At 47.7% G+C, this 16093-nt stretch overlaps 1 protein-coding gene across 3 annotated transcripts in view; it reads left to right on the forward strand.

Moving 5' to 3' along the window:
* The window catches only part of SLC7A8 (solute carrier family 7 member 8), a 50161-nt gene extending 34315 nt beyond the window's left edge, over positions 1-15846 (forward strand). For 2 of the 3 annotated variants that reach the window (XM_006100056.3, XM_023763687.1), the window contains 8 exons: positions 1445-1570; positions 3089-3242; positions 3856-3979; positions 5417-5520; positions 9587-9683; positions 11343-11492; positions 13293-13470; positions 13951-15846. In XM_006100056.3, the coding sequence (XP_006100118.1) occupies positions 1445-1570; positions 3089-3242; positions 3856-3979; positions 5417-5520; positions 9587-9683; positions 11343-11492; positions 13293-13470; positions 13951-14105 (1088 nt within the window). In that variant the 3' untranslated portion in view covers positions 14106-15846. Of the gene's footprint in view, positions 1-1444; positions 1571-3088; positions 3243-3855; positions 3980-5416; positions 5521-9586; positions 9684-11342; positions 11493-13292; positions 13471-13950 lie in introns of those variants that run through there. The other variant, XM_014465473.1, reaches the window with a different exon arrangement.
* Positions 15847-16093: the final 247 nt, after the last annotated feature.

Consider the following 16093-nt stretch of genomic DNA (forward strand, 5'->3'; position numbering starts at 1 on the left):
AATTTACAGCTAAGAGATTTAGTATTTTATGCTTTACACTAGGATGATCGACTCGCCAGCGCAACAAGATGATCGGGAAAACTAGCATACAGCTAGGGCAGGCTTGGAAATTCAGTCTTCAATCCTAAGGGGTGTTGGTAGCATGGCTTTTAATCACTCAAGTCACTCTGGGACTGTTTCCTAAGTTTGTACTGAGCTAAATACGTGTGAAATGCGAGTTGGTGCTTGTCCAATTTCAATCCCATGAGGTGGTGGGGGGAAGGAGACATGTAAAACTTTAGACAATAAAAAAAAAACTGTAACAAAATGCCACTTAACACCTATTAGAATAGCCAGACTTTTAAAGCCAACAGTAGTAAGTGCTGGCAATGATGTAGAGCAATAGGAACTTGCACACATTGCTGTTGGAAATGCAAAATGATGCAGCCACTTTAGAAAAACAGTTTGGCAGTTTCTTACAAAGTTTGATATACATTTACCATATAGCCCAGAATCCCACTCCTGTGTATTTACTTGAGAGAAATGAAAACCCCATTCAAAGACCTCTACAATCTACTTAAAGATTTCTGTGCAAGCGTTCATAGCAGCTTTGTTAATAATAACCAAAAGTGGGAGCAACCCTAATGTCCAGCAGCTGCCAAATGGAAAATCAAACTGATTCATTTATACAACAGAATACTACTTGACAATAGGAAGGAACAAACTAATATATGTAGATAGCAACATGAATGGATCTCAGAAGCATGATGATAAGGGAAAGGAGCCAGACACGAGGCTACACATTGTATGATCCCATTTATGTGACATTCTGGAAAAAGCAAAACTATAGGGTCAGAAATCAAATTAGTGATTGCCAGTAGGGGAAGGGACTGACGTCAAAGAAACACAATATACAAGAGTGTTGGAAATAGAAAGTGTGGTAGTGATTAAACAACTGAATACATTTGTCAACTCTCATCAAATTGCACACTTAAAAAACGAATTGTATTCTATATGTATAATGCCTTGATAAACCTAGGTAACAAACAATTCCCCTAAACCTCTGTTGCCCCAAAACCAGGCTCAGAACGATGAACTCAAGGATCCCACCAGCTGCTCAGAACGCTCCTTGAATATACAATGGCTTGAAAACAAAACCTACAATGGTGCCCTGATCCGCTGCTGATTTCCCCTCCAAAGCCAGGGTCCACACTTCCATGCCTACTTCTGGCTTCCAGCCCTGGGCAGGGCATATTCTGACCAAGCTCTAATTTGTGGCATGTAATCCCCATTCATAACCCACTAGCCTAGCCAAAGTTTCTGGACACTGGGGCTGAGCTTGCAGATTTGGCTCGTCTACTACCATTCCATCATTAGGAGCAAAGAGCATTTCTGCTTCTGTGCAGAGAGTGTCCTGCAGCTTCATGATGGCCCCTGATGGTATGTTTGGGGTCTTTCATTTCAGTGCTCCTCACATGGGTCAACTGCTCCAGTGTGCGGTGGGCCACCAGGGTTCAAGATATTTTCACAGCTGGGAAGCTCCTGGCCCTGGCCCTGATCATCATCATGGGGGTTGTACAGATCGGCAAAGGTGAGTGCCATTGAAACCACAGGGCCCCGCCCCTTGAATGTACACCCACCCACCCCTCATACTGTCTTTGGGTGAGTGCCCACCCTGAGATTTCCCAATTCTGGCCTTAAATGACTTGTCTTCCTCACTTGCTTGACAAAGGGGAAGAGAAACCATTTTCCACAGGAAGTAGAATGTGCCTTGCCTGTTAGCAGATTCAGTCTTTCATGCTGACCTCATGACTCTGAAGACCCCTGATCTCTGGACTCTTATTGCCCTCTCACCCCAACCCCAGGGAAGCTACCTGCATCTTATATTGTATCTTGTCCATATCTTAAAATGGGGGGACGGAGGAGGAGATTTTATATGTTTTTAAATTACTCATAATCTCTACAAGAGAGAGCTCTACGTTCCTGGGGCCCTTGCCAACATTCCCCACTGGATTTGGCCCTTTTCAAGCCTCAGTCTGTATTTGGTTTCCATGGGATCCGAAGCACCACAAGGCTCTGCCCAGTGTCACTGCCTCCTGGAGAAAGTCAGATGACAAGCAGGAGACCTCCCATCTGCCCACAAGCCCGAAGGCAGTGTGGGTGCCTGGATTTTCACTCCAGGAAACATAATTAAGGTTCTGCTATATAAAATGTCCACGGTTATTTTAATCAGTTGGATTAAGTTCTTTAGCAGGTTATATTGTTTTCAGGAATTTAGACTTAAGGAAATCACTGTGCTGTGTTTTCAAAATAGAGTCCCTCCTAATCTGGCCCCAGTGCTTTCTCCTGATCATTCTAATCTCCTATTTACTGTCCCAATGGCAGATTACAAATGAATAAGTAAAGTGTGAGCAGTTACTCTGTGTCTCAATACAACCTCAGCAGCCTTTCTGGAGGGACCTCTGTGTGCAGGACACTGTGCTAAAGGATGGGAAGGAAATGTATACAGTCTTGGCTGAAGGTCCCTGTCCTCAGCAAATCCATGCCATGAAAAGGGAGACCAAACACACCCCTTAGAGACTGTTGGAGCTTGTCAAAGAAAGCAGAGCAGGTTTAAGCTAATATAGCATTATGGAAGCTTATGTTTTGAATGTTTGTTGTTCTTGACACTTTCTTTATGAAAATGTACAAATTTAAATATCAAGGAAAGTGCTCAGGAGACTGCCAAGGGCTCTAATCCTGCCTCTCCAAATCCCAGCAGGCCCGCTCCGATTTACCCTGCTAGTCCCTCAAGTTACTTTGCCCTCCCGGTGACCTTCCCTTGGCCTTTCCTTCCAAGTACCTTTGCTTTGTAAAAAAAAGAACATTCAGAGCTGTGCTTTGAATCTGAGCCCCCATTGAACTAATGGTTAGCAGGCTTGGGGGGTCCTCAAGCCATATTTCCCCCCTCCTATTGGTCCCACTTCTCCAATTCTTGAGGCTTCCTGGAGACAAGACAAAGAGCTGGATCATTACTGCAGGGAGTGGTGGAAACCAGACCAGGGGGGCCAGTGGCTGCCAGGCCTCTGACTGGTATCGCTGAGCAGCCTCCTGCCCCTTGTGTCCACAGGAGAATACTTCTGGCTGGAGCCAAAGAATGCATTTGAGACTTTCCAAGAACCGAGCATCGGCCTCATTGCACTGGCTTTCCTTCAGGGCTCCTTTGCCTACGGAGGCTGGAACTTTCTCAATTACGTGACTGAGGAGCTTGTTGATCCCTACAAGTGAGTTGAAATAGCCCAGCTCTTCCTCTCTCCCTGGAAGGGCCGAGGCACCTGCTACTGGAAAGAGGGAACCAGGTGTCCACTGCCCAATCCTCCTCCTCCCATCCCCGATTCTGACTATGACCTGGTCTATCCTGAAGAAACAGTTATTTCCCAGGAACTTAGACCACTTGCCACTCGGTCTGCCAGAGAAGAAAAATGACCTGGTGACTCTACCAGAGTAGGTTAAAGGCTGAAAATGGTGCTGAGATAACACTACTGCCTTAGAGAATGAAATGTGCCCTGAATGGTTTCCAGGCATCTTACCTGTTTTGGGACAGGTGGGTCTTTGTGTCTTGAGGCAGGGGAAGGGGTGCATTGTGGAGATTCTGGTCAATAAAAAAATCAGTAGGTGCCGAATGTATTTCCAGCCTAAGCTGTTTCATTTCCTTTAAATTATCGTGCCCATATTGAGATAAATTCCTCCCCCCACCCCTTCAGGAGGAGGAAACATCACAGAAGGCTGCAAGGTCAGCTTCATGCAGCAAAACAGAAGGCACTCCCTGGACCTCATGATGAGGCAGATGGTCCCAGGTGCCAGCCCTTCCCCCTCTCACCTCCTCTCCCTCTACAGGAACCTTCCCAGAGCCATCTTCATCTCCATCCCACTGGTCACATTTGTGTATGTCTTTGCCAATGTCGCTTATGTCACTGCAATGTCCCCCCAGGAGCTGCTGGCGTCAAACGCAGTCGCTGTGGTAAGAAATCAAACTCACAGTCCCTCAAACCAGGAAGGTTGACATAGATTTGCCTGCTGAGCTACCCCCACTTTCCCCTGGTCCGTGGATTTGTGGAATGGGAAGTCATCCCAAGTCCTTAGGGCAGAAACCACACCTTCAGGTGCCCAGAAGCAAGCTGATGGCCACGCTGAACCTAGAAGAGCCACAGTGGCAGAGCTGAGTAGTTACCACAGGGACTGTATGGCCTACAAAGCCGAATTATTTATGATCTGACCCTTTACAGAAAAAGTTTGCTGACTTCTGATCTAGGGCACTTTAAACTCTAAATGTGATGATTGGATAAAGGAGACAGGCTTCTCCCCAGAAAGATGCAGTCTTGCACAAGACATGCCATTTCTCTCTGCCTCCATTTGCACCTCGGGAAAGCATGCAGTCTGACTCCTTCACTCCTTCACTCGTCAGGGAAAAGTGTATGCCAGTAAACAATTAGGAAGTAGGATGGATTGTGCTCTTGGGGAAAGAGATCATGCAGGTCCAAAGCTTTGGGGTCCTTGGTATCCAGGAAAGACCTAGGAGACATGCTGCTCCCTCACCTGGCTTCACCTGGGCCATGACCTCTCCCTGCCAAACAACGTCATCGTTTGTCTCATTGAAGACTAAAGGAAGAGGCCCTCCAGGGTCCCACGGCAGCGTGTTCCAAGACTAGCCTTCCCCAGCAGAATAGCTGTTTTAAACAACCACTCCCCATAATATGCTATAGATCAAGTGTGTACTTGGCTCAGAGAATATAGAAACACTGGTCCCCTGATATTTTATATTCCTTCCATACATGAAGACTAGTCTATAGTTTTACCACCTTTTCTTTCTCAGTCTACCTAATAGCCTCTTCTTATCATTCCCCCCAATATAATTTGTTCTATGAATTTAGAAATTCTTACCCTATGAATTACCGATGGGAAAACTGAGGCTCAAAAATTAAGAACCTTGCTCAAGGTCTTACAGCTCCTAAATCTTGGGCTGAGATTGGAGCCCTAACCAGCCTGACTCACCAATGTACAATGTACTGAGGCCTGGATTCACATGGCTGGTGTCCAGTCCTGGGTGTGTAATCTTAGGCATTCTACTGAATTGCTTTGGGCCTCAATTTCTTCATCCATAAATCAAGGATAACAAGTGTTAGTTCATTATTAGCAGCATTAGTATTGGTATTATTACCAAACACTGCTTCCTTCAGTTAGCTAGCCCAAAACAGTTATTGATTCCCTGCTGTGTAGTGGTCTCTGTGGGAAGTGGTGGTGTAGGATGGGGGACAGGGCATGAACACCATCTCTCCTCTCAGGGGCTTAGTTAGAGACTCAGTAAGGGTGGGCCTGGGAGGGAGCATTCCTAGCAGTGATGCTCAGGTGCAGAGATATAACCTCTCCTTTTCTGCTCATCCCTTGTTTTCTCTCATAGACGTTTGGAGAGAAGCTCCTGGGGGTCATGTCCTGGATCATGCCCATTTCTGTTGCCCTGTCCACATTTGGAGGAGTCAATGGGTCTCTCTTCACCTCCTCCCGGTGAGTGCTGTCCAGGTCCATTCAGGGCCAGGGGCCACACTGCTGTGCATATTGCTCTGTGTATATGTAGGGGGCTTGTCTCCGTCAGCAGGGTCTGTGTGGACACCTGGGCAGTGACCTTGCAGAGGGTGATTGCTCACATGAGGGCATGTGTGTATCAGTGTAGACGTGGAAAGGTGTATGCTGCTTATGTGGTTACCTATGATGTATGTGCCTTCACATGTAGTGGTAAAAAGCCCCATTCCACCTCATTTCAGTAGGAGCAGGAGGCTAAGGAGGCCCAGGCTGCCTGACGCAGTCCCAGGTCAGGGACTGCAATTGGTAGCAGGACTGTCTCCAGAGCCCCTTTTCCACCCTTCTGGAAACAGGCTGTGCTGGCTAGAAAGGAACCCCACTCTGAAAGGGATCAGGAGGGACCTGTGCCTGGGGCCTCTGGGCTGGCCTCCCAGGAAAGTTCTGGTCCCAGTCTACAGGTGGGATAGGATCATCTTTGAATGCCCTGTGGGCGCAGGCTCCTCTCTGCTCCACAGACAGGCAGCTGTGGGAGGTCTTCGAGTGGCCACCCCTGAGACCCAAGTGGACTCACTCATGTGAAACGAGAGGGCTGGGAAAGAGTGAAAAGAAAGCATTTGTCTAAAGCTATGTCCCTCATCCCTCTTAGGGAAGCCAGAAACTCAAGTGGGCCCAGGAGGCCCCATCTCCCGCCTCCATATATCTGCTGAGAACAGCAGATGCTGGATAAATTCCATTAGTCTAGTTCAAGGGGTCTTCCCAGGGTTCTTAGAAAGCCCCTCTGCACCCGGGGCACAGTCCTACTCAAAAGATACAGCCAAAGGAGTAAGTCCCTGAGTTCAGCTACTTCTAAAGCCACCCATCACGTCAGAGAGGAGTTCCCGTGGAATGACAAAGGAGTGCCATGTTTTCAGGATCCAGGCAGGAAAAAGGGAGTGGGGGTATCCCTGTTCCCCAGGACCCTATGACACACCCAAAGCAACCTCGTGTTACACAGGAGCAGTGGCCACCTGGAGGCCCCAGCCAAGGGCGAGCGGTGGAAGAGCAATGACCCATGATGCTCTCTGGGATCTATTGGAGGAGAGGGACTGGCTACAGTCACTTTAGAGTGGGGTTTGTCCCTCAGGCAGGCCAAGCAGTGGTCTGCATGCATGTGGTACAGCTGTGTGTGCATGCAGGAGATGTGGCCTGGTGTGATCAGCCTCTGATTCAGAGGCACGGCTCACCCACCAGGCCTCCTCTGCTCATCTTCCAGTTCCTTCTTTTCTTTTTCCTCTTTCCCTCCTTCTCTCTTTCTCTTACTCTTTCATGTTTTGGAGTATGGAGAAGATGATCCTTCCTGAGGAGTTGGAGTGTGTGTGGGTGTGTGTCATGCTTACTGTCGTTGTCTCCTCCGTTGTCAGCTAGCTGGGCAAGGATTGCTACTTGTGAACTTGACACCACCACTTGCAAATGCTATTGGATCTGGACAACCCCACTTGGTCCTGGCTGCCTATGGAGGAGGGATCTGAATGTGGGACCCTGGCTATGTGCATGATGAGGCCCGCAGAGCACCTGGGGCTCAGTTGGGTGCATGAGGCTGCATTGTAGAGGGCCAATGCCATGTGGTTGCATGAAACTAGTGGCACTGGCCTAGGCATTTGATGATGGCAACTGATGGCACTCAAAGGAAATATATTCCCTATAGTATGTCTCCAAACCATGACATTATGAAAAGGTCCTAATGCCATTTGCAGAGAATGACCAAACAAAATCAGTTCTCAGCAGTCTTTGGTTCTAAATATCCAAAATTCTACTTTAAAATAAATAAGCTATTTAGTAACTGTCAAGTACTCACTTAGCATTCATCAGATGTGAACACAGAGTCAACCCTAAAATAAACCGAAAGAATAAGAAAATTTTCACTCAGAGAAGAAAATTTGGTTACTTGGGACCATAATCAACTCCCACACGTCTGATGAGCTACTGCTTTTAGCTTCACTCTCTCCCATGCACAAATTACAGAGTAAATGACAGTTCTCTTTAGAACACCAGTGTGCTGGTTCTATGCATGTCTGTCTCCATCACATCCTTCCCTTCCTCTTATCCCTTAAGCACTTCTTTCCCTACAAAATCTTAGAAAAAAAGGAAAAGTGGCCCTTGCCAGTTTGGCTCAGTGGACAGAGTGTCGGCCTGCAGATTGAAGGGTCCTGGGTTCGATTCCGGTCAAGGGCACATGCCCGGGTTGTGGGCTCGATCCCCAGTGTGGGGTATGCAGGAGGCAGCCAATCAATGATACTCTGTCCTCACTGATGTTTCTATCTCTCTCTCCTTCTCCCTTCCTCTCTGAAATCAATTTTTTAAAAAAAGTGGTATAATTCACACTAATATATAAATGACTCCTAATAGCTTATAGTATTCTCTTTTATTTCTGGAGAGGAAAGGGGAAGAAGGCCTGCTTTTTATGTTAAAATTCCTCTTTTTATAAATAACTCTAATACATCAATAGCTTGGTCTTAATATTATACTATAGTTTTGCAATGGGAGAAACTGGGTAAAGGATATGTAAGATTGCTCTATATTATTTCTTACAATTGCATGAGAATCTATAATTATCTTAAAATAAAAAGTTTAATTTTTTAAAGTTAAAATATAATGTTTATTTTGACTGCAATTTTTTTTCTATTTTAGAATTTTAAAATTGCTTCTATAACATCTAAGGAAAAAAATTTAAATAACTCATAATCCCACTACCTAGAAATAATTAGTTGGCATAATAATGTATCTTTGTACATGCCCCATAAATAATTTTTCAATTAGTTGGAATCATAAAGTATGGAATCATCTGCTTTTTTCATTTATCATTGTAGTGTGAGTGTGTTTCATGTAACCAGTTTTTTGTGTGCTTATTTGTTTGTTTTGGTTAATCCTCATCTAAGGATATTTTTCCACTGATTTTTAGAGAGAGTGTAAGAGAGAGGGAAAGACAGAGAGAAACATCTATGTGAGAGAAACACATCAATTGGTTGCCTCCTGCACGAGCCCCTACCAGGGCCAGGGCAGGGGAGGAGCTGCAACCAAGGTACATGCCCTTGACCAGAATCGAACCTGGGACCCATTGGTCTGCAGGCCGACGCTCTATCTGCTCAGCCTAACTGGCTTTGGGTGTAATCAGTTTCGTTTCTATAACATTGTTATGACTGCATAATATTCCATAGAATGAATATACCATAATGTTATCAATCTCCTACTTTTAGGCATTTTGGATATTTCCCTTTTTTTATTATCAGAATATCTTTTTATATACACCTTTCACCAACTCTCTATTCATTTCATTAGGATGGCTTTTTGGAAATAGAATAAGTAACTTAAAGATATAAATTTTTAGGTACAATTTACATACAATAAAATACAGACCATAGATGTTCAGATGGATGAGTTTCAACAATTGTAGACAGACTTGTAACCACCATCCACAAGCTCTAGGACAGTGGTTCTCAACCTTCTGGCCCTTTAAATACAGTTCCTCATATTGTGACCCAACCATAAAATTATTTTCGTTGCTACTTCATAACTGTAATGTTGCTACTGTTATGAATCATAATGTAAATATCTGATATGCAGGATGGTCTTAGGCGACCCCCGTGAAAGGGTCGTTCGACCACCAAAGGGGTCGCGACCCACAGGTTGAGAACCGCTGGATTAAGGCCTTCGGCAAAGGAGAGAAGCACTCCCACAACAGCACTCTAGCATTAAGAGAGACCCACAGAGTGACAGCACAACCATCAGTAACCCCAAGCCACCCAGGCCACACTCAGGGTCTCCACACACCCAGGATCCATCCACTGATCCACGGGCTGCTTCCGGTTTGCCTGCATCTGCATTTGGGATTGTGGGTCCTGTGACTAGTGGGCTGAAAGATGTGCATGGGAAGGCGGTTATCTGTTTGGAGGGGTGGTGCTCCTGCGTGGGCAGAGGCGGGGGTGGGGGCATGGATGAGGGAGCCTGGTCTGGGAGGGGCTTCCTTTTGTAGTCTGAGGGCCGTCCCAGGCTGATCTGCTTTTCTCTCTGCCAGGCTGTTCTTTGCTGGAGCCAGGGAGGGCCACCTTCCCAGCGTGCTGGCCATGATCCATGTGAAGCGCTGCACCCCCATCCCAGCCTTGCTCTTCACAGTAAGGGCCCCTCCTTCTGCCAGTCCTACACACACCCTTCCCCTCGCGCTTGCTCTGAGCTGGAAGTTCACACTCCCATACACACCCCTGTAACCCTTCCTCTGTTCCTGGGTTTCACTGGTCCTAGATAGTCTGGCAATGGTTTGCATAGGCTTTACTGATATCAAGAGATATAGCAAGGGAAGAACCTGAGTTGTGAAAGACTTTAAGGCTCTCAGGCCAGGTCATTTCCATTCTCCCATCTTTTTGGGTAAGAATGAAGTGACTTCCTCGAGATTTTATAACCTCCCAAAGAAACGTCTTTTTTGGCTCTCCTCTGCACCTGTTGCCTGCAGGGTTGCCACTTTGTGTCTCTGCTCCCAGCCCATCACCACACACTCCCACCCCTCTCCATTGAGCCTCCCCAGGAGGCTCTGCTAGTCTCTTGGGAAATATCACTGAAACAAATTCAGTGTTAAGAGTACACCAATAAGGAAAATAAAGAAAGGAAGACTGGTACACTGAAAATGGAGAAAAGGAAACTTGGGATGGGGGGGAGAGGGGGAATGGGAGTAAAATTACCCCAGAGTAGAATCCTTTAGAGAGAGCAAAAAAGAAGAAACAAAGATTTATCCCCATGAGCCTTATAAGTTCTTTTTTTTCCCTTCTGGGTCCTGAATAAAATATTGGAAATTACTGTGGTCCACCAGAGAAGCTGTTAGACTAGGATAGAAGAGCTTTTGGGAGTCAAGGGCATTCATTGTATAACATTAGAGGGAATTTCGGAATGTTGGGCACAGAAAGAAGGTCATCATGATTGGTTAGTTGTGAAAGGTGGCTGGAGAAAACTCAGTATTCCCAGCGGGCCACAGACTTTTTTCAGTTTGAGCCACTGGTGCAGCACATAACTACAAGACAAGTACAGTAAGAATCTGGCTTATTTATTCATTAAAATCTTCTCAATTATTTTCACCTCAGATCTCACAGGAAAACTGAACCTTCTATTGGCCTTAACATATTAAGGGGCAGCTGAAGAACATTGTTCCGAGAGCCACTGAGATGACTTTGAAGTTGAAAAGTAGATTCTATCAAGAAAACTCCACAGGGATGTTATGAGGGTTAAACAAGTTACTATTTGTAGAATGTGAAGAATAGAGCCTGGCACCTAATAAGTGCTGTAACTGTTTATGATGTTTAAAAAAGAAAGAAAAGGAAGGAACAAATAAATTAGATGACTCAGACAGGAGAGGAGGATGATAAAGGCAAGATAAAGCCTTAATCTGCAGTCAACAATCTTCCCTAAAGTGATAAAATGAAATTAATTAGAGCTATACCCAAGGAAGAAATATAAATCAGACGAGGGTGGACATGGAACCGGGTGCCATCCGTGTGGCCAATCCAGTTATTTTTGGCCAAATTCTATTCTGGCTGGTTAATGCCCATGCCACACCAATGATTGAATATTTTGATTATCACCCCTGCAGTCAAAAAGAACTTCCTGGCAATGAAGGTGTGAGCAATGACCTGGGTTTCTAGGGGAGGTTATACACTTTCTGTTTTGAGACCTCCTTTATGAAATGGCACCATCTGCCTGAAGCAAGGGCACAGTCCTGACCTATGAACAGCTCCAGTCTTCAAATACCCTTTCTATCATTGACTTGTTTCTCCCACTCCCCACAGTGCATCTCCACCCTGCTGATGCTGGTCACCGGCGACATATACACACTCATCAACTATGTGGGTTTCATCAACTATCTCTTCTACGGGGTCACAATTGCTGGACAGATAGTTCTTCGCTGGAAGAAGCCTGACATCCCCCGCCCCATCAAGGTGGGAAAACCTCCGGGTGAAGGTCCCCCCTCCCCCGCCCCTTCTGGTTCTAGCTGCAGCACAGATTTGTCAATCACCCTGTTCTCAGCTGCTGATCACAGATCATCTCTATGATGGTAACAGACCCTTTGGGAAGCAGAGCCATGTGTGAATGGGACAGCCATTTCTTTCCTTTCTCTGCTGGGGATAGGACCAGAGCAAACTGTAGCTGAAAAGATGAGTTAGCTTAAATTCTATTTTCATCGCATCATTCCTTTGTTTCCTATGGCTGTCTTAAACTCCACCTGATTGTTCAAGGCTCCTTTATCTCTCCAACATTTCCCTGGACCCTCTAGTCTGGCTAGTCTCCTCCTTGTCCCTCCAGATAGCTAGATCCACTTGTGCAATGTTCCTATCCCAGAACAAGTTTCCTCCTCCCATCTGCCTATCCAAATTCTCACCGTTTTCCACATAAGCTTCAAGCACCTCCTCTTCTTTGAAGCCTCCCAGTTCGCTCCAGCCATCCATGAGTGAGCCTTTCTTTTTAAACTACTGTGGCTCTACACATAGTAGGGTACCCACTGAACCTATTCATACAAGAAATAACTTTGTGATGGAAATGACAAGGTTGCTCAGAATGAAATATGCCATCGTGCTGTGGTATTCCTGCAAATTGGAAGGATAAAGTATAATCCTGAATTATTTGAACAATCCTATTTTGGAAACAGATGGAGATTAGATGCTTCTAGAAGATTCTTCCAGTTGAGAATCAAGGGCTCTCAAAATCCCTGTTTTCCACTACCACTTTCTACCACTCTTAGGAAGCCTGCTAGAGGAAGAGGAGGTAGAAGAAGCCCATCTCCCCCACCACATGCACTATCCCTGGGAGGAGAGGACATGGAGGAGAAAGGCAGTTGAATCTAGAGCAGTGGTTCTCAACCTTGGCTGCACATTAGAATCACCTGGGAATCTTTTTAAAATCCTGATTTCTGGGCCCCATCCTCCGGAAATTCTGTTTCTTTGTTGTGGGGTGGGGCCACAACATTAGTAACAAAGAAACAGAATTTCCGGAGGATGGGGCCCAGAAATCAGGATTTTAAAAAAATTCCCAGGTGATTCTAATGTGCAGCCAAAGTTGAGAACCGCTGATCTAGAGGCTTGATGAGGACTCCACTGGGAACTCCCACCTGTGGTTAACAAGAAGGAATGAAGCCCAGAGAGCAGTGCTTCTTTCTGAATAAAGTCAAGGCCCCAGACTGCCTTATATTGGGTCTTGGAAGATTTTGCATATTGCTTGAGAGAAACAGATTGGGACTGATCCTGGAGAGGGATGGGTATTTGCCATGTGCCCAGATGAAGGCCCTGCCTAGATGTGGGCGAGGGGCAAGGAGCCTGACTGACCCAGGTCGTTTCCTCCTTGCCCCTCATTCATTTCTCCACCTCTCCTCCACCTTAGGGTCTCAGCAAGCATATACCATACCAATGTACCAGCAAGCTTCCCAGTCCCCTTGGGCTGCTCAGGCTGCCACAGGCACATGGCCTCGGTGACAAGGCCTTGATTGATCCTACCCAGGAGGGAGGAGATAGGCAGTGAGGATTGTTCCTTCCTTAGATTCCCCCTCCTCTTCTTGTCCCACGGGCCAAGTTCACCAACATCTGTTGACACAGCATTGCCCTATCAACGCTCAGGGTGTGGGAGCCTCAGAGCTGAGTGAAGCCCAGCCTTTGCACTCGGGTGCTCCCTGAGGGTGGAGAAGAGGGCGGTTGCCCTGATCCTGGGGCCATGGGATCCACACAGCTAACCACGCCTCTGCTCCACAGATCAGCCTGCTGTTCCCGATCATCTACTTGCTGTTCTGGGCCTTCCTGCTGGTCTTCAGCCTGTGGTCGGAGCCCGTAGTGTGTGGCATTGGCCTGGCCATCATGCTGACGGGAGTGCCTGTCTATTTCCTGGGTGTTTATTGGCAACACAAGCCCATCTGTGTCCATAACTGCATCAGTAAGTTGAAGGCTCTGGGTGGCAGGAGAGCCTCCTGGTCTAGGACAGAGTGGTCAGCAGTCTGGCAGGAGAACCCCACCAGAATCAGGAGGCCAAGGCCGGGCCACAGAACTCTGGGGAAGGAGTTGTGGGCAGGAGAGGGCAGGTGCCTTCCCAGGTACCTCTGAGGAAAGAACAACTGCCATTTCCACACAGACGTTAGGCCTGCACGAACAGGCAACTTGATCGCTATCAAGAGCTGCCCTGGGCTGGGTGGAGACCAGTGGAGACCCTGGAATTGGTAGTCAGTGGGCAAGGGGGTGGTGGAAAACTGGGATCTTGCCCAGAGATATAGGAGGTGGGTGAGGGTCATCCCCTGGAGGGAGAATTCTCTGAAGGCAGGCGTGGCTCTGCTAAGGCAAAAGCCAGGACAGGAGAGCAGGCAGGAGCATGGTGGGACACTTGGCACTGACCTAGTTTTTGTGTTACCTCTTCCCACAGAGTTGATAACCCTGGTGAGCCAGAAGATGTGTGTGGTTGTGTACCCCAATGTCGGAGAGAGCTCGGAGACAGAGATGATAAATGAGAACACGGAGGAGCAGTGGCAGCCCATCAACCAACCCATTGCCTCCAAAGACAAGAACTCAGTGCAATAGCCCCAGCCTTGAGGACCCTCTCAGTTGCCTCCGCCCTCCTTCACCCCCTTTCTGCCCTCCTTCCTTGCCTGGGGCCCCCCAACACCTCCCCCCACACCCCGCTCTGCTTCTGTCAAGCGGGCAGGACCTGGGGGTGAGTGGTGAGAAACTATAAACAAAGACACTGACATTTGTACCCAAAGAACCAGCCCTTCACCCCCAGGGCCTGTGCCCAAAACCAGGGCTGCTCATGTTCAGAGCTGTTAGAGGAGAGTGGAGCTGCAGGAGCGCCCTACGGGCCTTCCTCCCCGGCCCACACCCTGGTTGCCTCCTCAGGAGCCTGAGTTCAGTTCTGCCTTCTCTTTCCATTCCTGAGCCAATGGCCTCAGCTCTGAGAAAAGTGGCAGCAACAAGCAACAGTGAGTAGGTTGGGGAGGGACAGACTCGAGCAAATCTGTCACCATTAAAAGTCATCTGGAGAGACCTGTATTCCCTCCCTTCACTAGGGACCCAAGAAATCCTCTGCCCTCTTCCCCACTCCTCCCCCCAAGCCTCTACCCACCCCAGTGTGGGCTCCCTGTACAGAGTAAGATTCCTTAGGACACTACCCCCACCCCTACAACCCCCTACTCAACCTTCCCCCACACCCCCTCTGAGCTAAGGACCAATGAGGCAGGGTTACTATCCCTCCCATGACCCCCAGCCGGGCCTGTAGAACAGATTGGGAAAGGCTCAGATTGCAGAAACCCAGCCCTGTCCCTGTCCCCTGCATCCTGCCCCCAACTGGGTGCCAAAGCTTCCTGAAGCCAGAAAGTTCTCTCCTAATGACAAAGCGGCTCAGCTCCTCCTCCCTCCCTGCCCCCCTGAAGGAACAGTCACCTGTCACCCAGCAGCTATGCTCCCAGCACATACCACGCAGCCAGCACTGCCTGCGCCCCCATCGTGCCCTTTTCCTCCTCTCTGGACCTTGGCTCCTGAACCTAGGACTGGGTGTGAAGGTTCCCCAAGCCCTTCAGGCCTGAAACCTGAGCCAAATCTGCCTTAAGTCACCTCCCATCCAAGAACTGGACCTAAAAATACTCCCTTATTTCTAACCTTCAGGGCAGACCTGGTATGAAAAGTTTTCCCAGGAGAGAGGGTGCTTTCCCCGTCTCCCCAGAGGTGCCATCTGGGGCGAAAGTGTGTTCTGAAGGCCAGTTCCTCCCTCCTCCCCCGACTCAAACAACCCTTCCCTCTTTCGGGTCTCACCACTGTCCTGCCCTTGGATGGCCTCCAGGGCAGGGTGAGAAGGCAGTGGCCGAAGGGCTCTGTGGAGGTCCTCAGGAAAGCCTGTGTCCATGGTATGAGGACTGACCGAGCTCCAAAGGAAGGAGGTAGTGTTTGCCCTAGTCCTTGAGCCTTCCCACCACACCTGTTGTGCTAAGAACTAGGATCCTTTTATCCCAAAGCAGGAGTTCCCCCAATTCCCTATCCCATCTGATTACACTGGAACACCCAGGGAGCCCCTCTGGCCCACTCCTGGCTCCTAGCTTCCTGCCCAGCCTGCCTGACCCTGCCCTGGTGAGATGCCAGGTTTGGTCTGAATTATGGTTCCTCTGACTGGACTCCAGGCAGACTGGGGCTGGCCCCTGGAGGGTCAGGGGACCATCCTCTTATTCCTTCTTCTCATTCCTCCAACCTCCTTCCCACCTTCAATTTATTGTTTTGTGTGTGTTTTTTAGTGGATGCCTTACTTTTTGGATAAATATTTTTGAAGCTGGCATATCTATTTCTTTTGGATTTTTTAATGTAAGGTTGTTTGGGGGAGCAGGGAGTTAGTTATATCTGGGTAATAATTTGTCTTTGAGTTGGTTTAGGTTTTAGAGGGTTGGTTGGTTGGTTTTGTGGAGGGCTTGGGATTTTTCCTTTTGATGTAATAAATTTTTTAATGGAAATGAGGTTGGTGGTGTTGATAATTCAATGACCTTCTGAGACAGAGTCTCCAGGCATTTCCTATCTTCTTCAGGAGG

Source organism: Myotis lucifugus, unplaced genomic scaffold (genome assembly GCF_000147115.1).
Source record: "Myotis lucifugus unplaced genomic scaffold, Myoluc2.0 scaffold_297, whole genome shotgun sequence".
In the NCBI taxonomy this organism is placed as follows: Eukaryota; Metazoa; Chordata; class Mammalia; order Chiroptera; family Vespertilionidae; genus Myotis; species Myotis lucifugus.